The sequence below is a fragment of the Diaporthe batatas genome, assembly GCF_019321695.1.
Source record: "Diaporthe batatas strain CRI 302-4 chromosome Unknown Contig00027, whole genome shotgun sequence".
Lineage (NCBI taxonomy): Eukaryota > Fungi > Ascomycota > Sordariomycetes > Diaporthales > Diaporthaceae > Diaporthe > Diaporthe batatas.
Genome location: NW_025408574.1, coordinates 13,705 through 40,624, shown reverse-complemented (window position 1 = coordinate 40,624; position 26,920 = coordinate 13,705). Strand labels below are relative to the sequence as shown.

The window sequence follows — 26,920 nt, the reverse complement described above, 5'->3', positions numbered from 1 at the left end:
TCTGTCGGCGGCAGGAGGATGAGTCAAGATACTGCGTAAGCGGTAGTGGGGCTTGCAGCCATCTCGTGCCATAGTGTTCCGCCCTGGAACGAGGCTGAAGTCTGCATGCCGGGCATACTGTGTAGCAGCAGTTTCGGCGCTCATCTCAGCTGATGGTCTGCAGCGTGGTGGTTCTGCGAGAGGCTCTTTATGGCTATAAGCCCGAGGCATGATGATGACAAGCGGTTCTACCAGCCAGCCCAGCCTGGATCGGTAACATGAGGCCACACTCTCGTCCAACATATGGCAGCATAGCAATGGTTGCGTTCTAGAGCCCGCAGGTCTTGATGAGGCGCCCCGCTGGATCTGGATTGTCTCAGTCAAGCTTAGAATGTCGCGGGTTACAGTTCGAGGCGCTAGGCTTTAGCGGCTGTCTTTCTCAACTCCCGAGGAGTCTCGACGAAGGGAAAGGAGGCGCCGTAAGTATTGCCCGAGCTAGTGATAAGACTTGGACATATGGCTAGGTCAAACTGGGCCTCGAAGCTGCCTACGGGCAAGTCACTAGTAAGAGTAGAAGGAAGACCAACAGCAGAGGCTCATTGGGTCCCAACAGATCCTAGATCATTGGCGAGCCTTGCTGCACGTAAGCCAGTAGCTCGGATCCGGGGCCTGCAGGCTCTCATGGCCAATAAGTAGTTAGTGGTTGGACAGTTGTATCCAGTAGTGGTTGATACCGTCGTCTCGGCCCATAGAACAGCATTCTGGCCCGGGTCTGATCGAGGCTCAAATGATGATGGGCGAAAGATGGCGTTGAGCTCGGCAGCAAGAGATTGCTTCTACCTCTACTGGCGGTCTTGTCTGCATCCAGCATGCCTGCATCCTGCATCCTGCATCCTGCAGGCCTCTTGCAGCTGGACAATGCCGGCGTAGCCCAGGCAGCCAGTAATCGGCCAAAATGCCCACAAAAGGCAGGCGAGATGAAATGAGCAGCTGCATGTTCCTCGTGAGGGCGCGAACGCTGCGAGATGTTTGCCCGCGCAGGCTGGCAGCTGGTGGCTTCGTCGCAGCACAATAGCTGAATAGTAGTGTCGACGAGGGCCGGCGGTCGAGCCCCACCCGGTCGCAGCAGGTGTTTAAGTGCTTGCATATGCAGGCCGGCGCCATTGGCCGACCATGACGTGTGGGATGTAGTTGGCTGGAATGGCACTGAACGGCTCCATCGCGCTCGATCTTGCCCGAGGTGTCGTGGCCGGCAGGGCCGGTTCGCGATTGGGTGCCGTGTGAGATTTCAGAATCAGGTACTGCCCCAAGTGACCTTCGGGGTCTCGGAGAGGGAGGCTGAGCAACTGTTAGCGCCAACTGCAAGACTATTAGATATACCGCAGATTGATAATAGCGGGCGTGGAGGAAGTTGTGAATGTTGAGCTCATGAGGAGAGATGGTGTTGGCGTTCGTGGGGGAGGTGCAGGACGTCGGCGAGGGGAGGGTTCGCGCTTGCGTGCTGATTGGTCCAGCTTGCTTGGAGACACCAGTTGACGGCGTCGGGGAGCCCCTTCCTCTGCTTTGTATGCAGCGGTCCTGCCAACCTTCTGGTGCCTGCCTCATCTTGCCGTGTTCGTCTCTTCCCTCAGCCATCTGATGATACCCCGACAGCTGCGCACGCACATCGAGGCCGAATCGACTGACCGAAGCTCGCCCAGCTTGGCCCAGCTCACCCCTCGCCTGCCCCCACACCGTGACCATGTGCGACCGAGGATGCACCCTCCACGACGACGCAACACATTTCCCAAAAGAGTCCTCCGAGCAACCTCAAAAAAGGTGACTCATCCCAACAACGCGCCAGCCCACACTAGAACGTGTCCCGACAGGGCTGTTGATTTGCGCCCGGTCAGGAACCGTCGTCCTCTGGTGCCCTGCCAACGTCATTGAGCAAGGCTCCGCATGAATCTGGGAGATGAGAGATGAGACGGCCGAGCCGCCTACTGGGGGCCCCCCAATCCCAGGAATGCCACGCTCCCGAACCTCGCGTCTGGCAATCAGGAGTGCGCCAGTGCAGCAAGCCCTCACGCCCAGCAGCCCCAGCAGCCCCAGGCAGAGTTTGGTGGCTCGTTTTCGCTACTGAGGAAAGCCACGTCCCGCTCGCAATCGGGAATCCCATCGCCCAAGGCTTCAGAGCGCGCGCTTTGTTCCTTGTCCACCTGCCTGTCTACTTTGGGTGCTACCCTCAACGCCTGTCAAGTTTTAGCATGCCCGCAGAGCTGCGGCAAGCTGCTGCCCGGCGAGCTGTCAGACTCCGAGACATTTCCTATCATCGCCAGCAGACGTCACCCTTCCCGCCCCCCACTGCCCCCCGGGCCGATCTGCTCAACCGCTCGTTATGCATCCGTTCTTCTTGTGTGTTCGTCTGTCTTCGATCGAGCTCTAGTGAGCCGCGTTGCAGTCTATGCCGACGGTTCTAGGTGGCCCAAGCAGACATGCTTCTTCCCAGCTCCCATGGCTCCGATCAGGAACCCGGATCCGCATCTGGGGGCTTGTCTGGATAGTGGGTACATGGGGCTTATTCTATTTCCCGGGTTTCGGTAGATCGACGTTCGATGCCACATTCATCGCCATCTCGGGGGTCCTGAGCTTGAACTGACAGCGACCCCCTCGGCGCCCCTCCCCCCTCCACTGCCCACGCCTTTCTGGCAGCTCTGATCGCAGCCTCGCCTAGCGGCGCTGTCAAATAAATCTGCCTGTTCGGGGCAGTTGTGGGTCTCGAGAGCACGGAGAGTTTACATAGCAGGAATACGATTGGCATGTCGTCTCATCCAGGGTGCCCTTACGCACTCTCACACATCCCTCACGTAAATGGTCAGGGACCCCTGCGAGACCGGGGCCCCGCGGGTGAGGTACGTCTGTACATGCCTCGCAGTAGCTGCGTTATGTACTCCGTACTCCGTACCCTTTGGACAGATCTCTAGGGCTGAGAGTTGGCGCCATCAGGAGTTTCGTGGGGCTGACTTGAGGCGTGAACCATTTAGCACCGAGATCTGGGCTGAAGTCCGGCTGATCACTGGACATCTCGGTCAAGGGATCATGACGCACGGCAGTTTTACGGCTGCGCTTCAGCGTTGACATCAGACGGGAACGGGAGTGAGAGAAGCAGTAAGCAGGGGCCGGCAAAGAAAGAAAGGAACCGAACAGCCGCGGCATTGAGTCAATTGCTATAGCCCACGTTTGTTTGATAAGCCGGAAGGCGTGGCCTGGGGGGCCGGGTCGGGTTTCTCCTTCAGCCTTTCTCGGATCCCCCGACTCCACTTCCTGTCACCCAGGCTGCCAGGCTGCCAGGCTGGCCTTGCCTCGTTGTCCGCCGAGGATGCCGGATGGGGACGGGGGTACGTGCAGCCTCGCTGGCAAGTATCCCAGCCTTCCCTGCCCTTGCCATTCCCTTCCCGATCCCATCATCAACCCAAGGCCCAAGATCAAGGCCCAAAGATCCGAGATAACCCCAAGGGGGCTAGAATACTCAGGATGAGCCCTGACAGGGCGGAGGTTCTGCCTCGCCGGGGCAGTCGAGGCTAGAAAAGGATGGTCGAGGTTTACCCGGAACCTTCTTCTGGATCGCTCCCTTGCACCGGGGGACATGCACTTGTTCGGTGCCGGTCCGGTATCACATTCCAATATGGGTTGGGTAGCCAAACCTGACTGACTGCCTGGTGATGGTTGTCCGCCTCGGACCGATGGGGCCCCTCGTGTAGGCGGGGTTCGACGCACCACTACTAGCCTTGGAAGCCCTTGCTGGGCCGTCGATATCACCTCTTGTAACGGACCTGAGTCTTCGTCACCTCTCTATACTGGAGGCACTGTGGAGAGCTTGGGCGCGGGTCGTGCCCGGTTTATCACACCGGTTTCTGAACCGGTAATCACATGGAAGCCATAGGGTCCGACCTGATGCCCTGATCGGCACTTGCACCTCCAGCATCCGCGTATGCATACTGCAAACGAGTTTTCATTCAGCTAAGCTTGCCCAATCGTATGTCCGTGGCGCGTGGGAAGAAACCAGACCCTAGCTTTGTCCTTGCCTGTCCTACCATCCGAGATGGCCCTATGGGTATCCTCCTCTTTTTGCATGTCCCCAGGAAAACTTGACCAAACATCGCCTTTTTGCGCCTCGCTCTCTGCCCCCCTTCTTCCCTCTCGGGCGGCAGGACCTAATTGGAACTATCTAGTATTAGACTACCTAAGAAATCGGTAAAAGGAGATGCATCAATAAACTTAGAACTAGGAGAAGAGTGTTGAAGGAGTGAAAGAAGATGAGTAAAGAGATATAAGCAACGCGGAGGAGACGAAGAAAGCAAGAAAAAAGAGAGCGCTGCAAGCTGAGGGCCGGGTGATTTTGTTTGCCGTCGTTGGATTCCATCTCCGCGACCCTCCATTTTTTTTCGTCAACCGGAAGCATCATATCGTGCTACATCATCAATGGCCATAAAAGACAGACTTGGGAACCAAAGGTACAAGAGAAAAGAGGAAACGTAAAAGAGAGACAGGATGCTATTTTCTCCCGATGATCCCGAGTCGTTTTTGAGATGCCAGGTGAGGTCGAGGTGTAGGTATCCAAGAGTGATGTTGCTGCGCGCTTCTTCTGTGGTGTGCTCGCCCTGTAACTCTTGCGTATAAGGATAAAGAAAATAGAAATGATCCAAAAGTCCCAACCCAACCCGACCCGTAATGCCAGTCTATGGTATCCCCCGTTGATCCAGTATCTCCCCATCACTTCGTGAACTATGTGCGATTGAAAGATGATTCGATGGCTCTAGAGAATTGGGCGTTTGTCTTGAAAGAAGAAAATAGGTTTCGTGACACGTGTCTCGCACCGGGCGTGGCTGTTGCGCGTTGTCTCACATAACGGCTCAGATCATGTTCGTGACTCCGTCCATGGGCGAACCCGAATTCCTCTGGTGCCCCGGGGCGGACACCTGGATCTGCATGTGAGCGGGAACGGGCGGTGGGACCATTGGCTGCTGGTACTGATGCTGGTGGTAGCTATGACGTTGCTCCGACGGCTGGTGATGCTGCTGTAGATTCTGTGGCTGCTGTGGATGAGACGTGATTTGCGCGTGTGTCGGAGTACTCGACATTGCCATGGAGACGGGTGCCGGCTGTGGCGTCACTGGGCTCTCTTGTTGTAACTTCTGGCCTGGCTCGACTTTGGGTTTCGCCATGGTTGAGGCGGCCAGTTTTTGATGGCTGCTCTCCCTACGGCGCTTGGGAGCATCTTTGATCTTGGGATGAGTGTGGCACTAGGAGAAGCGGTCAGTTGGACTGTCGTAGTTATGGCTTCGCTTTTGGAGACTTACTTTGTATGCGTGCCGGAACCAGGTCGTACCCTTCTTCTTACTGCTGACAAGTGCTATCCAGTCGTTGCAACTACCGCAAAGACCTTCCCAAACGTCAGGGTTGCCGTCCATGCGTCTTGTCTCCTGCGGCTCATTGAAGGGCTGGCCAGTCGCCGCGCTGATTCCGTGTGTGAAACTCTTGTCGTACCAGAATGCCGAGTTCTTCAGCACCAGCCAGCGACCTGGCTTGCAGATACCGCACCATCCCTCGCGCTTGTTGCCGTGGCCGCGGACCCATTTAGGCGTGTACAAATCTCCATCGAAGCGCAACTCCTGCTCGTGAGGTACCAAGTCTGGGTCTGACGGGTTCATGTCCTCGGGGGGCGGTGGTATCTGCTCCTCGTGCAGCGATGCGAACAAATCAGGAGGGTCCGAAAGATCCGTATAGTGACCGTGGAGCGAGTGTGGATCGGCATTGCTCTGAAGCATTCGAAAGAGGCCATGGGATAGCAATGGTGGCGGGTTCTCGAAATGATGCGCATCGGGGTGGAAGCCTTGGGAGGGCAGCTGAGAAGGCAGCAACATGCTGTTTCGCTGGAATGCGGCCGGGTGGGCTTGGCCCATGAAAAACTGCTGCTGCTGAGTGGCTTGCAGGTTTCCAAAGCTCAGTGGCATCTGAGTAGTCTGAACGGTAGGCGACGAATGCCTTGATGACATGCGCGGGCCGAAAGCCTCAGGTCCATGTTGGTACACAAAAGGCGACGGCCTCCTATTTGGCATCGTGCCGTAGGAGCCGGTGGACCACCGTTTGTTGCTCCGAGAGTTGTCCACGGTATATGGCGCAGATCGCATTCCTGGGCGTGGAGAGGGCGAGGCGCGGCCCCGGCTCTGTGTTCTCACAAGTTCGGATCGACTCTGCGGCGTCATACGAGGCGACGCTACTGGTGAGAGTTGCGTGGAGGACATCATGGAGTTCCTGTTTGATGGCGGAGGGTATTCAGAGCTGAACGAGGGCGCATCGGAAAGAGCTGCTGAGAAGTCCTCGTAAGATGTCATGTCTGACAGCCCACCGGATGTGGACATGGTGAACGACGAGCCTGACATACGTCGAGGATTTAAACCGTTATCGAAGTTCACCGCGTCACCTTCTAGAGGTTGTCCGGGGTAGCGAAGATCGAGGATCGGGACAGCGTCGTCAGTGGTGTATGCTTGACCAATACTCATGTCGGTGTCGATACCGTGCATCTCCAGGTTGTCCTCTACGGGCTTTTGCATCCAGTGACCTGCGTTTTGTGGTCAGCCTGTGCACGCGGCTCAAGAGTGGAGATCCTAGGCTTACCGTTGTCCAGAGTCGTGGGCGGATAGAACTCCTGATGAACCGAGATTGGCCTCGAGGAGACTGTGTCACTGGGGGTGTGTTGCTGCTGGTGCTGGTGCATGGGCAGAGTCGAGGAGTCCCAGGCTGGCAGGCCTTGGTAGCTCTCGTCAACACAGTAGGAGAAGCCCTCGTGGATGGTTGCTGGTCGTGGTCGCATGCCTCCTGTGCTTGGCGTGGTCCATACTCCCTGCGGCGTTGTCGCCATGGCTTCAGTTTTGACTGGCATCTCACTTCCGGTCATGTTCATCATGTGGCTGGACCGTGATGAGGGGATGTCTCTTCTGTAGCTGTGGTTGAGATGAAAGGCGAATGAGGGTGAGGGTATCTGCTGCCTTCTGCGATGGAAGTTGTGTAAGCTAGAGACTCTTGCGGACAACTGATATGAGGCGGCCCTACAGTTGTGCCTGACTCGAATCCATTGCTGCAGTGTTCCTTGCAAGGGGACGCCAGTATATAAGTGTGTATTAAGAATGGGCGAGCAGCTGGGTGAAATCCCATGTCATGTTAGCATGAATGAACAGACGGAAGAGCCAAACTAAGATGGGGGATGAGTAGCCGGGGGTTCCACATTGCCAACGTGTCGATGAGTGTATCATCATATATCCTCAGGCGATCTTTGTAACTTACTTGGTAATATAGGCAGGCCGGGAACAGGGCCAGAGAAAATAATGTCCGATATGGCCCAAAGGTCCGCGCTGGTTGCTTGGATGTCGCCTCTGAGGAGCTGTCAGGGTAAGGGGTGCTGGGTGGTTAAAGTAAGGAACGCGTAGATCTTGGGATCGGATATCGGTCGAGATCTCGAGTCAAGCAACCTCTGTGTGTGAAACAATGGGAAAAAGATCGAGCAGAGCCTGTGGTCGACGGCGGGTGGCCGCTGGCCAGTGTTATTGCCTTGAGAGGGGTTGACAGGGTTTAAAGGAGTGTGATGAATTGTATAAAGTACAACTCGTTGACGACGTGACGGATGGGCACAGGCAGCGCGCGAGGAAGAGGGCCAGCTCTTGCTATATTATAGAGCAGCGATCAATAGCGTGCAGGGCGCTATAGGCAGGCTGAGGAAGCAGGAAAAGGAGTGACTGGGCTGCTTGGGCGGCGGGCTGGGAAAAAAAGTGCTGGAGGGACTGTGGGCACGACGGGGGGGGGGGAGATGGGCAGAGAAGGGCCAGATGGAGGGGCAGTGCACTGGGACCCCAGCAGTATAAAAGAATGTACCGTCGCATCAAGAGGCATCAACCCTGAATAGTCCAATGGTCTGGTAAGGACAGGTTCGGAACGTCGGTAGGTGGTGAGCCGGAATCCCTGATACAAGCGTGCCCTGTCGTCCGCGAAGTCGAGAGAGGGTGGGCAGTAAGAGATCTGCTTGGCCTGGCTCAAATGAGCAAGTCTGGCAAGGATTCAACTTTAAACAGAGTTGACAGGGTTGACAGGGTTGCATCTGGACCTCGATGATGTGTGGGAACTGGACGTCCAGGACCTCTAGCGTTGCCTCTCAGTGGGGAGCAGAGAAGGCCGACGAGCCAGGGACGGTCCCCGTAGCTTCTTATTTTGGACGTAGGGAGCAAGGGTCCACTGGGTACCTCGTCATGTCTGCCCACGGACTCTGCAACAAGGTCGCGGCTTGCGAGAGGGAAGAGCAAGGGCGAGGCCGACCATTGCACACGAGGGACGTGGGGATATTGATCAAGAGAAGAAAGGGAGGCCGAGCCTCCAGACAGGGGACTCGGGATTCACCACCACGCTGTCACGGCCTCACGACCTGACGGGCTGGGCTGGGCTGGCTGACGCGGGCGATGATGCCCTTTTTGCCTGCAGTACTCGGTACGTCACCTCTGTCGACCTACCAAGAAGGAGGAGGAGGAGGAGGAGGTGGTGGTGGAGGAGGAGACGGCGGAACGAATGTTTATCCTCTGTATACTATGCGTCGAGGATCTAATTCATCCAGTCCGTCCATCCGCCCCTCTGTGTGTTCAGCCCTGAGCCCTTGATAGTGGAGCAGCAAGGCTTGAGGGCGTTGGGGAGGGGGGTGTCGATGGATACCGACGAGGGGGCGCTTGTCTCAGTTCTCATGCCCACATCAGATGGAAAGTTCGGCAGCTACCAGTGAGCAGGCGGGAGAGGGTTGTGCAGAGTTGCTCAGACCGGGCTAGACTGTGCTGGGGAGACTGGGAGATGAGAGATTGAACAACGGCCAGGTCGGCGGTTTCAGCCGCAACGAGACGCCGGCGAAAGCTGTCGCTGTGGCCCACGGAAAACTCCACGATGCCGTCATACTCGGTGACGTGGTAGGGATGACGAGCGCCAGGCGGACCTCGTACTTTGTAAACGAAGGCCTGGTCTAGTCAAAAGGCTATTTTGCACAGTTTGGCATCAGGAACAGAAAACAACGGGCTCTGGACAACTAGAGTGGTTTGGGTCTTGGAGACGCGGGCCCACCCATCGCACTCTGGCGGCGAATCGTGAAATGCAGCGGTAGCGTCTGGAGGCAGAGCACGACGGCGTGGTATCTACCGTGTCAACAGCAGGCGGTCTTGTGCTGTAGCCTGTGGATGCCCTCGATAGGCGTGTGCCAGGCGCCCCGAGCAAGGATGGGTCCTGGCGATCAGGAATCTTGATGTCCGATATGATAGACGGCGGGGCCCAGTACGGAGTACCTAGGTAGATCAAGGCCGCCAGATTCTGGGATTCTGGAGCCTCTTGGTGATTCGATATCCAGGCTAAGGGCAAGTCAAGGCCAGCAGGAATTTTGCGATTGGCCGGTGCCGAATGACACGGAGGCTGTATTATCAGCCAGGCCGTGCCAGCCCTCTGATCTCACCAGACATGGACTGTACGGGGCATCTGGGGCACACGACCACAACTGCACGGCAAAAATAGAGAGGCGCCCGGGAGGCCAGGTACGTAAGCTCACGGCCCGCCTGTGTTCTGGGCGCGGGCGGTGCTGGGGGAGGATTGCGAGTGGACCGGTAGATCTGGGGAGAATTAGACTCGGCCGCCCGGAGCTGGGCTGGCTGGTGCGTCGAGCCTCTGGGGGGTTCTTGACGGGCGGTGGTGAGGCTGGGTTTGAGGTCAAGTTGAAAGCGGCAAGGTGCCGAGAGACGTCAGACAGAAGCGATGATTTGAGGACGTGGAGTGGAGGGAACCTGGAACACGGCTCTCTAGCGCAGACCTGGCGGCGCGATCCAGGGCAGCAGTCTCCAGGAGGCCAGCGGGCGATTCGTCCGAAGCCAGCCCGCCCACCTCTGGGGGAGGAGGGGTGGTGTTTCGTTGGACCGTGCTGGTCGAGCAATGTTGTTAGTTGGGAGATGGGCTGATGGGCTGATGGGCTGATGAGAAAGTGAGCGCTGTACGATCCCACAGTACCGAGGTAGCAGCAGGGGGAGCAGGCAGCACCGAAATGCACTGCATTGCATTGCACACAGAAAGATGGGTGGGTTGGGGAAGTGCATCAGACACACGAGCCACTCCCTCACTCGCCCACTCGCGTGTCATTCGCTCTCTCACCCACAGCAACAACGATGCAGGTGTTGGTGAGTGCTGACGACCCGGCAGTAGCTGGGCTGACATGACTTGACAGGAAACACGTCGAAAAGAGGGTATATGAGGGGCGGGCGGGTATAGCTGCCGGAGGTCTGGCCGGTCATGTTCTGGCGGAGCGGAACATGTGTCGTTGGAAGAGGCACCAGAGGGAGGGCAGGCTAGGGTTTGAGGTTCATTCTGAGTGGATGAGGCCGACACGTCGGATTGGCCAGAGGCGCCCTGCAGACGCGGAAGGAAGCAAGGCAAGGCAAGGGGTCTGGGTCTTGGGTCTTGGGTCTTGGGTCTGGGGTCCAGTCCCTCAGTCACCCTGTGGCCCTCCCCTCTGCTGCCGGCCCAGGCAGCCTGTGGCACCGTGGGAGTGGGCAGAGGTGGGAGGCCAGGAGGGTGGGCAGGTGGGGCGCCTGGGCATCCGATGGTACGTACATGTACCGCCGTACCCGGCCCACTGAAGATGTGCACCGAGCCGTCAGGTAGGGTAGCAATCCGACTCCGACCCCATGAGAGAGTGAGTGCCACAGCACTTCGGTCCAGAACATCATGGAGTCTGCCAACTGAGTAATTGAGTTATTGAGACGGATGGACAGACAGAGGACAGAATCATAATTCAGTGATGTTCTGCCTCGCAGGTTTCAACATGCCCACAGGTGGTGAGAAACTCGAAACCAGCAGTGGTTGGGATTTGCCTGGTCAGTGAGGCGCGCTGTCGGACACGGCAGCGGCAGCGGCAGCAGCAGCAGCAGAGCCCTACTGTGGTACACTACCTGACCACCTCCACCACCTGCACCACCCAACCTAGGTACCTAGGAAACTAAGCCCTGCCCAACCGTCAGCACTGTACCTGGTGGTAAACACCCGTGGTTTACCCCAAGAGGTGTCCTCGGTAGCGGCGTGGCGTGGCGTGTCTAGATTAGATGGCCGGGCGAGGCGAGGGAGGCTCACTGGCTCACCAGAAAAGAGTCTCAGGGGTCAAGGTGTTTCAGGTCCTGTGTCAGAGACTCGGACCCATGCAAATCAGACGCGGCCCACCACCCATGCAGCCCGCTGCAGACTGCAACTGCGGACAGACTACTATGTAGTCTAGTACAGTTGCTGAGTAGCTGTGCCCACCTCACTTGCTCACCTCCCCAAAGCCGTCAGTCATCAGTCATCAGTCATCCATCCTGCCATCGCATCGCCCGCCGTCCATCTCCCTCCCAGTCGCCAGCCGCCCGTCACTACCACCCTGCACTACCACCACCCCTACCAGGATACAACCACGGCAACCACGACAACCACCACCTCCACCGGCAGAACTCGACTTGCCGGCCTGCTGGGTTTGCTTGCCCTGACCCTGGCGCTCGAGCTTCTCACTTCTGTGCTCAGACCCGGGCTCCTGCTCTTGGGCCCCAGGCAGCCCAGGCAGCCCAGGCTGGAACTTGGACCTGTGTTGGACCTCAACATGGGCAGACTCCAGATTGGCGTTGCCAACACCAGGCCAGTTTCTGTCAGAGTGCACTCAATCTCAATCCGATTTCTCCTGCAACATCAGCCTCGTCGGCTGTTGCCCGCCAATCGCGACCACCCTGCCATCACAGCACAGCACTTGGCCAATACTATGGACGGACGAGTACTGTGGTTGGTACTCCGTACTCCCAAGTCAGCTTCTGTCAAAACCTTCTTCCTCCGTGGGCCCCCCTGCCCGGCCCAAATAGACTTCTTTAGGGTCCAGCCTGGCCGACGTGTACCGTGGTCCTGCCGCACCTTGCCCGTCTGGGCATTCCTCCTTCATCGCCAGTTTGGGCCCTGTCACAGTCTGCAAAAGTGATACGATGACAGCGCCTGGTGAATCAGCTTCCCTGGAGATCCAATCGGTACCCGGTAACGGCCTCACGTACTCCTTCCTCCTCCTGCTACTGCTCCGGTCTTGTCCTGACGCTGTCTGTCGGACTGTTCGGACTGCGGCAGATCAAGTCGTCTCGGGGTCTGCCTTGTCTTCTGGCGCCGCTTGGCATGTTTGACGTCGCCCACTCCAACTGAGCCAGTCTCGTGAGCCAGGACGCGTACATCACCGCTCTCGAGCGCCATGGCAAGCCTTGACTCGCCTTTGCACACTGCTAACAAGTCCTCACTGCTCCTTGGGCCTGGGCTATCCTGCCATCTAACCACGTATTGACCACGGCTCTGCTCGGCACGAGTAGCACCTACACGGCACACGACTCCGTCTCGACTGCGTGTCGACTGCGTGTCGACTTCCATTGCCGATCGATCCAGCTGCTAGAGCAGGCTTACGAGTCTGCACACTGGGAATCAGTACCACTCATCATGACTTCGTAGAGAGTCAGGCTGCCAGGCTGCCTGGCTCGTTTGTTGCTGTGTACCGCAGCCCTGGCAGCCTGGCTGGCATCGATGCCGCGAGCAGACTTTTATCTAGCACGAGGCAAATCAGAACCCAACATTTGCTGATCGCCCCATTCCTTTTTCCCTTGACCCAGGCAGAGGCCACACCACGTCGATCCTCAGCAGCGACTCAGCGGCCGCGGCAGTCAGGCCCTCGCAGGGGCCACTATACTAAGATGGCACTCGCCGTTGATCAGCCCGCGTATTGCTTGCTTGGTGCCGACCTCCCAGCACCTCCCAGGCTCCCCTCGTGCGGGCTGGCGGGCGGGTGCATGGGTAACCCTCCCTGTCGGGCCTTCTACCACCGACAACACAGCAATATCAGCCCGGTTTATAGCCAAGTCTGGGCAAGGGGCCCCTCGACAACTTCATTCATGCGCTCTGCACAGCTCCATCGCGGGCTCAAAAGTTTCCCAGGTTTCTGGCCACTCAAGCGTCAACACCAACGCCGTCAGCACCGAATTCGAACGCTTTACCACCACTGATCACCGAACCAAGACTCGCCCGTGGAACTCACCATGAACCATAAGGGCCCCTTTGTCCGCGCCTCCACGAGACCCGCTGTGCCTGGGGCTATGGGCTGTACCTGCATGCAACGCATTTCAGTTCGTCGCCGCGGACCCGTGTGCCTCGAATGTGTGCGGCTGGGACCCGAGCTGCACTGTGACCGAGCTTCTGTACGGCCTTGGGGCTGAGGCCGAACCCCAACGAAGGAATCAACTTGTGTTTCTCTGTACCAGAACCCACCACACCACTGGGCCAAGTTCCGAGCATCATCTTAGGGCCTCCAGCCCGGTAGGCGGCTACCGCCTGTCCGGGAAGAGCTTGCGGGCGCTGGCTGACGTCTGCAGCGCCCGGGCGTTGGGCGCGCCTCGCAACCCGTCATCGCATCTTTTGCAAGCCACCCGCGGCCTGCGCGGCGCCGTCTCCCATTCTGAGGCAGTCGGGCGAAGTTTCCCGCCCGAGCAGCCCTAGCATCCTGGCAGCCAGGATCTCTCTGTGCGAGGCTTGGGCCGTTGGCGTTTCGATTTGTTGCTCACCTTACCCAACCTGCCGAGGGCCAAGTGCTTCCATGGCACCTTCGAAGATTTGTTCTTTCTGTGGGTCCGCGGACCATGGTCACCACCGTCCTGTCCTCCGGGGGGTCCGTAACAGGGGCCGGCGTGTTTCCCCTCGATGGCCGTCTGCCAGAGATTAGCGATGTGTCGCATGACAAACCCGGCTGGATTGGGAAGCTGACCGGGATCGCTCGCTAGCAGCCGTCGGCGCCGCGGTCTATATTTCAACTCTTATGGAGATCACAAGGTGTCCAATGGTGACGCGATGCGGCCCTACGACGCTGGCTGGGCACATGTCGCGATGCCCCTTGCCCACCAACGACCCCTCCCCCACACCTCCCTGACCCAGGTGAGTGACAGTAGTGTACTCCATACAGCAGTGAGGCCGCCAGTTCCTGTCCGGCCCAGCCTGGCTTCCAGCCCTGCCGCGCCGTGTGAGGTTACTCACACCACAGCGTGTCAGGCTACGGCCATCGCGTGTAAGCCGGAAACCTTGATTGGCCCGTCTCGCGCATACTGACGAGTCCTATCGCTCCACTGCGCAGAGTGAGCCAGCGCAAATGTGAGCCGGTGGACCATTGCAACGGCAGCATTCCCTTGACCCCTACCCGTTTCTTTCTTGGGTTTTCTTCATCTGTCCGGCGGCGTGCGTTCTGTTCACCATAACGGGATTCCTCGTGTTCAGGCAAAGCCCATCCTGGCAGAGGCACAGCTTGCGAGATTGTCCTTCTCTCACAAGTCTCACTGCCCGAAACCTTTTCTCTCTTGTCTGGTTAGGTTCAAACCTGGGGGTGGAAACAAAACCTTCCAAACCCCCCTTTGGGGGCGAGCCCACTGCGCCCCTTCCTAGGCCATGTTTCCCAAGATCGACGGGTCGACCCCCATTGCCGGTGACGACGAATAATCCGCGCCGTCTTGCTTGGGCTGGTCGTTTGATGTCTGGACACAGCCTCACCCTCCTGCCTTGCGTGCGCTAACTAGTCCACCCACCCAAACACCCATCATCCGTTCTTAGCTTTGGCCCCCTTCCGTCGCCCTGCAGGGCGGGCAGGTCCCGTATGTAGATACTGTAGCAATGGCCTCAATTAAATTGGAACCCGGCGAAGTGATCGACCTGCATGCACAAGGTCAGGTTTAATCTCCCGCGAGTTTACCGCAAATAGAAGCGTGCCAGAAAAGGCAAAACCGCGGCAGAAACTTATTTCTCCCTCCTTGTGTCCTTTTTTGGTCGCAGCCTACTCTATTTACTTTGTCAATAATTGCGCTTGTCTAGACCGATGACGGAACAGCCGGCCTCGTCTGCGCGGGTTTTCTGTGCCCCTCCCCCCGGTCCGGCTTCCCACCTCCTGGCCCTGGGCGCGCCCCTCCTTTCCCCTGGGGGGTGGCTTGGTCTTTTTCGTTGTGCTATAGTGCACAGAAACACCTAGACTGGCCGAGTTAGCAAGTATATCGAACGGTTATATCCTACAAGAACGGCGCAACCACCCGAGGATGCCGAGGCATCTAGTGCCCGGGGGGGCATCGAGGTGCCCAGACCGGAAGGGAAGGTGTCTTGACAATTAACTCGCGGACACCCAGCCCAACAGGTAAAGTCATCGAGATTAGCACGGAGGAGGCTGAAGTAGTTCCCTATGAGAGGCGCGCGCGCACACACAACCGCCCAAGCTTATACTGTATTGTGCGCTTCGCAACTACTACAGGCTACTGCTGAACATGATACATCCGCGGGTCAACACCCTCTTTCGTCACGTCATGAGTGACCACCCCTAAGGAGAAACCCCTATCGAGAGTTCGCAGCCACGCAAAGGCCCGACTCCGCCTCCTGCCCCCCCCCCCCCACCCCTGATGACATACGGAGATTCAGCCTCGTCACCCCTTATTCACCCTCCTCCACACCTCGGCCTCAGCACCAGCAAGCTTCTCCCCGGCCGTCGCCACGAGCTTCTTCGCGGAGCTCCAGACACCCTCCTCCGAATCGCCGCCGGCGCCGCTTCTGCCCCCTCCCACCCCCGCGCCCAGGCTCCCGAAGCTGCCGCTCCTCTCCCGCTCCTCCGCCTCCAGGGCGTCCTGCCTCGCCCGCTGGAACCGGTCCATCTCCCCCGCGTGCACGTTCTGCTGGTAGCCCGGCGGGTGCTCGAGCGGCGAGGGCCCCGGGGCTGGTGGCGCCGCAAAGGCTGGGAAGGCCGTCGTCGTGCCGCGCTGGGCTGCGGGCGCCGCTGCTGACGCGGTGGAGGACCCCGCGGGAGGGGGGATGGCCATCTGAGGTGGGTAGGGCATGGCCTGCTGCTGCTGTGGGGCGGCGGTAGTCTCCCCGGCCCTGGGCGGAGGCGGAATTGTGGGTGTTGCTGTCACCCTGGGTGGGTGTGGGCCTCCAGTCGCTGCTGCTGCTGCTGCTGCTCCGGGCGGCACTGGAACCGCCCCGGGCTGTGGCTGCGGTGGCCCCCGGGCCCCTGGGAGTGGTTGAGTTGGGGTGGGCTGGACGGGTGAGTAATGTTGCTGCTGCTGCTGCTGCTGCTGGAGCCCAGCAGCTGTGCCCGTTGGGGCCGGGATGGCTGGGACAGCCCCTGGCTGCGCTGCCGGGTATCCCGGGTGGCCCGCGGCTGGAGGCCCAGGTCTCGTGGCTGCTGTGGTGGTCGGAAGGGCCGAGTCAGGCACTGCATTCTGGCCGCCCTTGTCTTGTGGTGCTGTCTGGGGAGACGCTCCGGCAGCCTTGGCCGCGTTGATGGGGCTGTGAGCGTAGATGGGAATTGGTGGCATTGTCACTTAGGACAGATTTGATCGAGTAAGTCGCAGTGTGACTGGTCTGTTTGGTGGTGCTTGTTTGCTGGCTGTTGTCCTGAATTGCTTGTTTAAAGTGTCGCAGTCAGCAACTGGCAGACCTCTTGCAGTCTGTGGAGCCCATGCAGCTCTCTTTATCATGAGAACAAGGACAGGTGGGTGAGAGCAAGGTGTCAGTTACTGTGAATTTGGGTAGACAGATGTTTGCTGAATCGAGTTGCCGAGTGATATGTGTTCAGTTGCCAGGCAGGCCGCGTCTCGGATGGCTGCCATCACAATACGTCATCCGTGTCAGGTGACCCATCCCAGGTCCGGAGGGAGTCTGGAGCATCGTTCGGGACCAGGAAATCTACGTGAACAGATTGAATTGATGACAAGCAATCGGATGAGTATGATCAATGGCTTGCTGAGATTTGGGCCCACAGGAGGACTGGTATTGTGGAGTTTGTGCAGCACAAACTTAATCTGGAGGCAGCTTCTCTTGGAAGTATCCACATGGACGTGTCTGCACCAGACCACTTGAACTTTGTACCTCTTTGACTTCTTTGAGCTGCAACTCTGTGTTTATACAGTTGGGGTGAGGATAAAGTAATGATGGTCTGTACAATAGCAGCCCAATTGATTCTGTACTGGTTTGCTGCCGGGTGCTTGCACTCAGTCTTGGCTTTGAAAGGACTCATCCTCACCTCTGCTACCTGGGAGCTTCAAGGTTGGGACATATAGAGCACGATGGTGATCACATCTAGACCCGAAAATGGGGATCATAGATAATCAGAATATTCATTTCATGGGAGATACCATTCCGGAGCAGAGTGCTTCTTGGCAAGACAGGACTTTGGTAAGTGACCTGACCTGGTGGTGAGCATCTTGTTTCTCAGACCTCGGTGTCAAGCTGGGATAAATCACCCGGGGTGTTTGAATGTGCATTCCGGGAATTGTGTTGGTGATGAAAGAGCAAGATGTGATCTTATCCTCTCACAGATACCAGAGTCCATGAATGGTGTCATTCAATATAGAGCTGAGAGAGAGGGACAGACTAACAGTACGAGATGAATGCAGGTGGATGCAGCAAGCCTGCAAGAATGGGACCTGTCCATGGTGTTGCACTCCTGCGAGGCACGAGGCACGGGTCAGGGCCAGGTCGGGGAGCAGGCACGGGCGCTAAGCCGATAATGGCCACGGACAGCAGCAGTAGCACTCCAAGCGTTTCTCGACCAGGGTTCTGTCGCTGCGCGCGATGCTGCAGGAGGCGCAATTGGAGCTCTGGGCCGCCAACTACCAGGCCAACTGGAGATTTTCGAGATGTAATTCACGCCCTCAACCCTTTGTCTATCCAACACCCACACCCTCACCCCAACCGGCAATCCCATCCATATCCTCATCCCCGCTGCCGTCCATCCCACCGTCCACAGCCACAGCCCGCCATGGTTGGAAAAGTCAGCGAGCGCGTTCTCGCGCGGGAGGGTAAGCAGCCCTCGCCTGTCGAAGGGAGCCATGCGCCCTGGCTAACACCACCCAGGTCTCGAGCGAACCGACAATGGCATGAAGCAGAGCAGTTGGCCGGATGTGGTTCCGATCAACCAAAAGAACTATTACACGTGGGTCTCTTCCTCTTTCCGCCGCCGCCGGCCGTCCACAATGTGCTAACCGCAGCCATCTGTGCAGCGAGTACATGAAGCGTGACACACAAATCCTACCATTGCGACTCCAGTTCGATGCGAACCTCGATAGGATCGCACAAAACGCAAAGGACAGAGATCGAGAGCGAGCCTTGAACCCTAAGGGCGAGGTCCCGCTGGGTCTGCCGGAAGAGGACGAGTATGAAGCCCAGGCCGAAGACGGCAGTGTGCCCGGCAAGAACGCCTCCGACCCTTCACGCATCATCATCATTCACCCTGGAAGCCAGAACCTGCGGATAGGTTTTGCCAGCGATGCACTTCCCAAGACGATACCCATGACCCTGGCGACTAGGTTCCCGCAGACAGAGTCCGAGCAGTACGAAGCCCTGCCAAGGAGGCAGTTTGAGGCCAAGACACCAGATGAACAATACGGAGAGGAATGGTCGAAAAGGTACAACAAGATGTGCAGCGACTTGAAGATCGATATGCGCGCCAACAAGCGCAAGGTCCTGCCTAATTCCAAGGAGCTGGTGGTTAATTACAACCGGCGCGCTGATCCCGAGGTGATTCCGGTCCACAATGACCCCCTGCAGGTCGAATGGACCGATGTGAAGTCGTTGGAGGACCCGAATTCTGTTGCGTCCTGCTTCATTGGCAACGAGGCCCAGAGGGTCCCCGACGATTCCAACCCCAAGTTTAAGTTGTGGTGGCCGATTCAACATGGCTGGATGAACGAGGACGACTACACGGCAGCGGAGCACCTATACGACGACTTCGAGACCCTGCTTGACAAGGCGATCCGACAGGAGCTTGGGTTGACCAAGAACAGCTCATGGAAACACTACAGTTGTGTCTTTATCATTCCCGACCTGTACGACAAGAAATACGTCGAACAGGCATTGCGGTCGTGCATGAACTGGTTCGAATTCTCAAAGACCTGCTTCATACAGGAGAGCATGGCAGCAACCTTCGGGGCGGGCTATACGCAGGCCTGCGTTGTCGACGTTGGCGCGCAAAAGACCTCAATCACATGCGTCGAGGACGGGCTCTGCATCGAGGACTCGCGCGTCAACCTCAAGTACGGCGGATATGACGTGACAGAGACGTTCATCAAGATGATGCTCTACGACAACTTCCCCTATGCAGATATCAACCTCCGAAGGCGCTACGACTTCTTGCTGGCAGAAGAGCTCAAGATCAAGCACTGCACCATGACCCAGGCCGACATCTCGGTGCAGCTCTTCCAGTTCCACCTCCGCGCACCCAACCAGCCCACGCGCAAGTACCAGTTCAAGACATACGACGAGGTGATTCTCGCCCCCATGGGCTTCTACGACCCTGACATGTTCGACAACTCGACGAAGCTCCGCGGGCGAAGGAAACTCATCGACCGCTCCTACAACGCGTACGACGTAGAAGTGCCAGACGACCCTTTCTCAGCAGCACAGCTGGCCATCTTGTCGCTGAACAAACCCTCGATAAACCAAATACCCAGTGCCAGCCAACCCGGTGCGGAATTTTCCACGCCCATGAAGGAGAAGCCCAACCCGTTCAACCACCTCACCCGCGACGGAACACCGCAGGCTTCCAACGCCGGCTCACCTGCGCCCGAAGGCGCCAGCACGCCCGTTCCTCCTCCGTTCGTGTTTGGAAAGGACAGCGCCAACGGAAACGGAAACGGCAGCCCATCGCGCAACGGCGGCACGCCGGTGCCCCAGACTAACGGCAGCGGGCCCGGCCCGGCCAACGCTTCCCAGCCGCCTCCGGGCATGTTCGTCGAGCGGGAGGAGAACCCGCTCAAGAAGATGGCCGAGGAGCGCGACGAGGTGATGCCGGTGGTCCCGCTCGACATCGCCATCCTCACGTCGATCCAGAACGCGGGCAAGACGGACGACAAGAAGGTGCGCGACCTGCTGGGCTCCATCATGGTCATCGGCGGCGGCGCCAAGGTCCCGCACTTCACCAGCTACCTCGAGGAGAAGCTGCGCGCCCGGAGGCCGGACATTGCCGACCGGATCCTCGTGTCGCGCAGCGCGAGGGACATGGACGAGCAGGTCGTCGTCTGGAAGGGCGGCAGCGTCTTTGGCAAGCTGCCCATGAACGACTCGTGGATCACGCCGTTCGAGTACGAGAGGCTCGGGCCCAGGGTCCTCCATCACAAGGTCCTCTGGGCCTGGTAGGCTCGCCCACGCGATGGTGACATCGTGTGTCGTGTGTCGAGGACCGAGGCTAGGTGTCCGAGGTGGCGGGGCGGTGACTTTTACCTCGCCCTTGGTTGAACAGGGGGTATAAAGTGGGAGCATTTGGAGTTCGGTGTCATTCTGGGTGGGAGATCCCAAGGTACGGTACGAAGCGAGAGCGGGATTCAAGGTCATTCTCGGTTAGGTACAGTCTGTCTTGGGGATACTGGCCCTCTGTCTAATTATGCTGGTGGTACGGCCACGCAGGACGAGCCAGAAGAAAAATGCATTTGAACTTTGACCGTCTTGAACCATCCGAACACGACCTGTCTTAACCACTGACTGGGCTTTGCTACGCGAACATGGAGTGCGAGACCCCTTACCGCCTGACGCCGATCGCTACCTTTTGAGATGAAACTGCTTAATACACCTTCTTGCTGACCTTGACAAGCAACACCCCATCTGTCTCCTGGCCGTTGGCATCCAGCAGGTGCACGAACCGGTAACCCGTCCTGAGCCGGTCCACACGCACGCACGCCCATGCGGCGAGGTCGTCGCGGCGGAAGGACTCGTCGTCCCTGATGATGAAGCGCACGAAGCTCAGCTCCTCGACCACGCCAGGGATGCCCTTGAGCTCAAGACTCTCGCCCTTGAAGTCCGGGTCGCACGTGCCCTTGATCGTCTTGCTGCGCGCCTTGTACTGGCCCTCCTTGTCCTCGTCGCTCGAGGCCGCCCGCCTGGCCGCCTCCTCGCCCTTGGGCCCCAAGTTCCCGTGCCGCTCGCCGCCCTCCTCCACGTGCAGCTCCATCTTGACGTACGGATTGAAGCCCTTGGCCGATGTCTCGTCCAGGGGCATCGGCAGGTTCTGCCCCGCGAAGAGCTTGACCTCGAGGTCCAGCGTGCGGTGGGTGACGACCGGCTGTGGCCCCGTCTCCTGGCCGGGCTTGGCACAGCGGTATCCCTCTGGCTTGAGGACGTAGCCGCCCGTGCCTGCGAACATGCCCTCGTTCAACCTATAGTGAAGCGTCAATATCCTGTGTGGATCTTAAGGCCGGTTCACGTACATCATGCCCTCATCCCACTTTTGCCAGTTCAGTGCGACAATTTGGATGCCCTTTCTCCAGAACGATGCCGGGTCTAGGTTCGACGAGCCAATCCTGAAACCTGATGGGTAAGCCCGCATCATGTACTTGCGGTTGTGCTCAAATAGCTGCACCGCCTCCTTCTCGTGCACGTCCTCGACGGCCTTCTCGGCCAGTGAGAACACGTGTGTTGGCATCTTGGCCTCTGGCTGCGAGAGCGACTTGAACGACACGCCGCGGGTGTAGATGCCGAGGTCGCTCAGCGGATGGATGATCTTGGAGGGCTTCTTTTTCTTCTTTTTCTCGGCTGCGGCAGGGTCGACGGGGCCTGCATCCTCGTCCGATACTGCAGCTGTGTCTACGCCGGGAGGTGCGTACTTCACCTTGACAAGGATCTTGTGACGAAAATCGCCTGGGGGCGGCAGCACCTCTGCGTTCTTGTCCGGGGGTGGGACTAACAGACCATCCCAGACCTGCTTCATGATACTCACCATGATTTCCTGCTGCTGCGCCCCCGCGTGGACCTCGAGTGACACAATGAGTGGGAGGTCTGTCACGGCGAATGCATGTTCCCTGATGGCCATGCACACGTCTCGGAAAGAGACTTCCTTGGTCAGCGTGTACCCGTGCAAGACGCGCGGCTCTGTGGGTGCCACCGGCAGAGAGGGCACCTTTTGGAGCACACCGGAGGAGGCTTGCTTGTCCTCATCGCCTTCGGCCACCGGCCTGGCTTCCTTTTCCTTTCCCTGGTCGGCTGACGGTGACGATGATGCCGAAGAGGCACCTCTGTGCTCGGTCTTCTTGTCGACATATTTGTCGAGTTTCTTCCCCAAGGAAGTCTTCTCCAGCTTTGAGAGGATCGACTTGGGCAGCTTCTTCTTGGCCTTTTCTACCTTCTGCTTCCGCTTGGCATAGATCTCGGCCTTCTTGGGGTCGTCATCGTCGAGGTCACTGCTCGAGTACTCCGAGTCGGTGTCGTCGCCATCCCAGACGTCGATCTCGACACATCGACATCCCCTCAGCAAGACATTCTTGAAAGCGTCGGTGCTTGACTCGCTGTAGAGCTGGTTCCCGGTGAGATAGGTGTTGTGGCTGGAGCTGATGAAGTAGCTGGACAGGGGGTAGGTGAGGTCCTGGTCACCTGTCCTGCAGGGCCGGACGATGTTGCTAGCATCCGATGTCATGTAGTGCAAGAAGTCGCTGAAGTCGAGCTGGTCCTTGGCGGCCAGCTGTGGGGGCAGCGCCTCGTGGTCAGACGCCGGATCGCCTGCTTGGGTGCAACGGATAAAGGTGGCGGCCTGCGCCTTGTGCCATGACTTGTTCTCGTCGGCATGGCAGTTGAAGACGTTGGTGAGGCAACGCAAGACAGAGTCGTTGACGGTCTTGATGCGGCCATGGTGTTCCTCGCCGCTTACACCACCGCCGGCCTGGTGAAGGGCGTCCTTGGGCGGGGTGGCTGGTGAGGCCTCCTCTGTCATTTTGGATGGCTAGAGGTCAAACGAACGTCTCTCGTGGGATTGTGCAACGTTGTCAAGTTGGCAGCAGGTGAGTGAGTGTTGGGGACAGACTCATGTCATGAAAAGAAACGCCTCACCGCTAGAAACAGGGCAGGAGGCTTGGCCGGTTGCTTTGATGAAGTCGAGCCCTGTCAAGTGGGTTCGCTTCGAATGACCGTGTCGCAAGTGGCCGGGGAGCTTGTGCGAGATGATGAGCTTGCCATACAAAACCCTCTGCGTGTCACGGTCTGCGTGTACCGTACAACTGTGCCCGGTGTGGGTCTCGGGCGAGCTGGTGACATAGGTATGCAGGAGCCAGGCGCGAGAGTTCCTGCTCAGAACGGCTCTACTCACGTACCATGGAATCTTGCGATAAAGATGGTTGATTAGAGACAGCAACACGGCTACTAGCCACGCATGTGGCGTCACTCAAGTGACATGTCAGTCAGGAATAAGTCAGACAGACAGGGAGCCCACATGCAGGTGCCAAGGCTAATAAGGCCTCCCGAATCGTGCCTGCGCATGCAGCCCTGGCGCTCGCTCCCCCACACGAGGGAAGTGGGAAGGTCCAGATGGGGGCCGGTTTCAGGGCACAGGTAAAAAGGGCCCGCCAGCCGGAATTGCCAGCGGACAACACAACCAGTTCAGGGTGCCGCTGCGGGAGGCTTTCCCCGCACCGTTCCTCAAAGTTGGCACGGCTGCAGTAGGGCGAGCGAGTCAAACTTCCACGTACTGAAGTAGTCTACTGTGTATGTCGTGGAGTACATGCTAGAGTGAGGCCCAACCCTTGACCTGTGATATCTCCCCCGCCTCAACCACGAAGAGCCACTCGCCATTCTCTTCATCCCACGGGGCGGTGCTTTCATCAGAGACCTCCCAGGAAGCCACTTCCCGCCTGATCCTGTCCAGTGTTCCCTGCACGTGGACCTTGGTACCCGGCACCCCATGGATCACCTCTGTCTCGTCCTCGAGCCACCACTCGTACATCCTCAGCGGCCTGGTCACGTCGAGGTCGTAGATGTTGCCAAAGACGAAGCACAGATGCCGCAGTGCCGTCATCTCAGGGACGAATGAGGCGAGCACGTCCCCAATGTCGGACCCCAAGAGCATTGGTGAGCTGATACCAAGGCGCGATATCCCTCGGTGGAAGGCCTTCTCGCCCTCCTGGAGCTTTCCCTTGTCCTCATCGTCCTGGGCCTTCGTCAAGACCGTGAGGAAGTGATTGTGGTGGCGGGTATGTATGAAGAAGGCATCCGTCTCTGGCCGGTAAGGGCGGCACGGGATCTCGATGCCCATGACCGTGTCCTCCCTGAATGATAGGCGCTTTTTGGCGTACTCGCGAGACTCGTGGCACACATGCATGATGGCCGGGAAGGCGAGCACAACCTCGGGTTCAGATTCCCAGTCGGATTCGACGTGCACGTAGCGGCCGTCACTCTGTCTCTCCATCCCAAAGTCCTCCGGGTCGAAGTAGTACACGACTTCCATGCCGTCCGTGTCTGCATTGGCCAAGGCCTCGGCCCATATTTCGGTTCGGATCTCCACAGGCAGGTCCTTGAGTTGTGCCATGATGCTGTTCCCGTCCTGTCGGCTCTGTTGCGAGGCAAAGGAGAGGTGGGGATTAAGAGGCCCTGGGAGACGCGTCTTGATAAGCTCTTGGCTGTCGCGTCCACGTCGTAGGGCCACTGCCACTGCCACTCAGATCCTGGGCGGGGGTCGACCAACCCCTACATCCTGGTATTGCCGACTGCCACCCTGCGCCACGTTTAGACTAAAATATGCTAAGGTCATATCAGCGGTGGTGGAGGTGTTGTGATCAACACCAGAAATACTCGTGACTGGAGAGGGTCTTTGCCGGGGGGTCTATTCAGAACAGTAAGAACCGTAATACTGAACCCAGAAATAGCTCCGGACCTGGGACCTGGCGGCTCTGGTTTGCGTGGCAGCATACCACCATCGCCCAGCCATGAGACAAGCTCCCCGTCTCTTCTTGTCCAGCTGAAAGTCCAACTTTTCTCATGTCCCCCTTTTTTGAGCAGCCAGACCCATGATTTGACCCTACCATAATATGAGAACATATAAGAAGGCATTGTTACGAACTGGTCATGCGTCTATCCCCGAAATTCAAACGCCCAAGACATGCCCAAGCATCACGAATCACTCGACCGAGGTCGAAAGCCTTGGCAGATCCATTACTACCCGGTCGCAAAGGGTGTGCCGATGTGAGTTGCTCGTCCCTGGATTCCTCGTCACAAGAGAAGAAAAGGTCGAGAATCCTTACCTCCTCCGCATCTTCGGGGTTACTCTCGTCCACCACCCGATCCAGTCTACCGTTATCAAACGCGATTCCGTGCCACAGCAAGACGCCAATGACATGCGCGGCCTCAACCTTCTCCCTGAAGCCTTCAGCCCCAGACCGAAGCCTCAGCTCGGGCATTTCTGCCTCCAGCCTCGTCCAGAAACATTCCCGCAGCTCTTTTGCCTCGGAATAGTAGCCAAAGCGGCCCTCGCAGTCAGGCTCGCCCAGGAGAGCCTCGAGACCATACATACCTACGCCAAATGGGAGATATTCCGCTTCGGCCCAGTCCAGGAAGCCAGATAAGACCACTGCCCCTGAAGAAGCGTCTTGTGGGTTCTGGACCATCATATTGGCCGGGACAACGTCCCCGTGTGTCAGCACCCACGGAAGCGACTCAATGCCGTCCAACTGATCCAGTACACTGCCCACGGAAGACTGAAATCGTGCCGGGAGGCGGGCATGCATTTGCTGTAGCCGCCATCTGATGGATCCTCCTATCCTGCCCCGTATTCTGGATACGGTCGGGTCTGATGCCGGAAGCGCGGAACTCCAACTGACGGCGACGAACCTGGCGAACTCACTGACCACATCTTGTCGTCGACGCCGTAACTCAGCTGCCGGTAACGTGGACAGTTCCGAGGAGGCCCGCAGCTCGGCCACTGAAATGCCTGGTATCCTCGCCATGGAGTAGACATGTAGTGAGGCATAGGACTTGGAGCAACCGTCATCAATCACGACTGCCTCGTCCACGGGCTGTTGATGTGAAAACTCCACGATACCGTCTGAATGGCATGATTTCCGAATGTTCAGGACGTCGAGTGATTTAGTCGGCGGTGCGAGGCTCCCGTAGATGGTCTGGGCCGCTGTTGTTATCCTGATGTCAAGCCTGTGGACCTCTGGTCGGAACTGAAGAATTGTCTCGCCCCCAACGCTCAGTGTGTAAGAACAATACCCTTGCGGCTTCGTCTCTGCAATGCATTCGTCTGGAAACAAATGCCGTGCCAGGTCCCAACACCGCACACATGATTCTCGAGGGAGCCCGCAACGCTCAAAGAAGTCACCAGTCGCATCATCCCCAGCTGTGGACTGACCTGACGCCATTTACACAGGATGGCCAGTTAACTATCCGGGCGGGTTTGGTCTGACAGGGACATGAGTTTGGACAGAGCTGAGGTGAAAGCTCGACGGGACAGAAAGCGGAGATCAGGATCTTGACCGAGGTGGGACATTGTCTTGTGGTCTGGTCTGTCTGGTGTCGCAGCTGATCTCATGCAACCCCCACGTTGGGTTGGCATGCACACCCTCACACTCGACTCAACCATCTTTCCCGATTAGGCAAATCCCGCATCAGCCAGGGCTATTATTCAATTACATTTGGGAATTGGACTTTGACCTGGCCGATCTATTTAGGTTGAATCATTTGGAACAGCCGACTTGCTAACCACACTTTAAAGGCGCTGTCACTTTATCATTAACTAGTTACCCAAGGGCTTTTGATCAGTCAAAGATAGAAGACATCTGCTGATATCGGTCGTGGGCCAAACTGGGAAAGGTGCATTCAATAAGCATACATCAGGGCATGTAATATGCAATGCTTGTAAACACTTGAATGCAATGGGGTCTTTTATCCATCTTTTCGGGATTGAAGAAGTAAGATACTGTAATGCAGATGGATACTATAATGTAATACTACAACTGCTATCAATTCGATGAATAGCTTCCAAGCTTTCAGCATACGATGTTGGTCCTGACCTCACCAGGTGAGGAAATTCATCGAGCAGTCAGCAAGATGCCAATGTTTTCTGTGGTTCCACCCAGTT

At 57.8% G+C, this 26,920-nt stretch overlaps 6 protein-coding genes across 6 annotated transcripts; 1 reads left to right on the top strand and 5 right to left on the bottom strand.

Annotated features, from left to right (window-relative positions):
• Nucleotides 1–1,453: 1,453 nt before the first annotated feature.
• On the bottom strand, nucleotides 1,454–10,328 carry KVR01_013457 (uncharacterized protein). Its single transcript, XM_044788993.1, has 5 exons — nucleotides 7,303–10,328; nucleotides 7,072–7,157; nucleotides 6,637–7,010; nucleotides 5,319–6,580; nucleotides 1,454–5,261 (listed from the first exon to the last, which is right to left on the bottom strand). Exons 2-5 carry the CDS (start codon nucleotides 7,092–7,094, stop codon nucleotides 4,872–4,874), a joined length of 2,049 nt encoding a protein of 682 aa, XP_044637538.1. The 5' UTR covers nucleotides 7,095–7,157; nucleotides 7,303–10,328; the 3' UTR covers nucleotides 1,454–4,871.
• Nucleotides 10,329–14,883: 4,555 nt separating this feature from the next.
• Nucleotides 14,884–16,953, bottom strand: KVR01_013508 (uncharacterized protein). The gene has a single exon (XM_044793572.1). The coding sequence runs from the start codon at nucleotides 16,401–16,403 to the stop codon at nucleotides 15,516–15,518; it is 888 nt and encodes a 295-aa protein (XP_044637589.1). The 5' UTR covers nucleotides 16,404–16,953; the 3' UTR covers nucleotides 14,884–15,515.
• An 895-nt stretch (nucleotides 16,954–17,848) lies between these two features.
• On the top strand, nucleotides 17,849–20,223 carry KVR01_013480 (uncharacterized protein; the record flags this gene model as incomplete). Its single annotated transcript, XM_044793375.1, has 3 exons — nucleotides 17,849–17,888; nucleotides 17,944–18,022; nucleotides 18,090–20,223. 3 exons carry the CDS (start codon nucleotides 17,849–17,851, stop codon nucleotides 20,221–20,223), a joined length of 2,253 nt encoding a protein of 750 aa, XP_044637561.1.
• A 421-nt stretch (nucleotides 20,224–20,644) lies between these two features.
• On the bottom strand, nucleotides 20,645–22,783 carry KVR01_013449 (uncharacterized protein; the record flags this gene model as incomplete). Its single annotated transcript, XM_044783098.1, has 2 exons — nucleotides 20,645–21,236; nucleotides 21,288–22,783. The coding sequence occupies 2 exons, from the start codon at nucleotides 22,781–22,783 to the stop codon at nucleotides 20,645–20,647; spliced, it is 2,088 nt and encodes a 695-aa protein (XP_044637530.1).
• A 786-nt stretch (nucleotides 22,784–23,569) lies between these two features.
• Nucleotides 23,570–24,427, bottom strand: KVR01_013455 (uncharacterized protein; the record flags this gene model as incomplete). The annotated part of the gene is made up of 1 exon (XM_044789768.1): nucleotides 23,570–24,427. The coding sequence occupies exon 1, from the start codon at nucleotides 24,368–24,370 to the stop codon at nucleotides 23,570–23,572; it is 801 nt and encodes a 266-aa protein (XP_044637536.1). The 5' UTR covers nucleotides 24,371–24,427.
• A 209-nt stretch (nucleotides 24,428–24,636) lies between these two features.
• Nucleotides 24,637–26,389, bottom strand: KVR01_013464 (uncharacterized protein). Its single transcript, XM_044790735.1, has one exon. The coding sequence runs from the start codon at nucleotides 26,199–26,201 to the stop codon at nucleotides 24,894–24,896; it is 1,308 nt and encodes a 435-aa protein (XP_044637545.1). The 5' UTR covers nucleotides 26,202–26,389; the 3' UTR covers nucleotides 24,637–24,893.
• Nucleotides 26,390–26,920: the final 531 nt, after the last annotated feature.

Excerpts from the sequence above, each read along its gene's own strand:
- KVR01_013457 (XM_044788993.1), bottom strand. The coding sequence starts at position 7,094 with ATGGATTCGAGTCAGGCACAACT. Across the intron at positions 7,011-7,071 it reads GATTCGAGTCAGGCACAACT|AAGGCAGCAGATACCCTCAC; the intron begins GTAGGGCCGCCT and ends CTTCCATCGCAG. Across the intron at positions 6,581-6,636 it reads GCCCACGACTCTGGACAACG|GTCACTGGATGCAAAAGCCC; the intron begins GTAAGCCTAGGA and ends CACAAAACGCAG.
- KVR01_013508 (XM_044793572.1), bottom strand. The coding sequence starts at position 16,403 with ATGCCACCAATTCCCATCTACGCTCACAGCCCCATCAACGCGGCCAAG.
- KVR01_013464 (XM_044790735.1), bottom strand. The coding sequence starts at position 26,201 with ATGGCGTCAGGTCAGTCCACAGCTGGGGATGATGCGACTGGTGACTTC.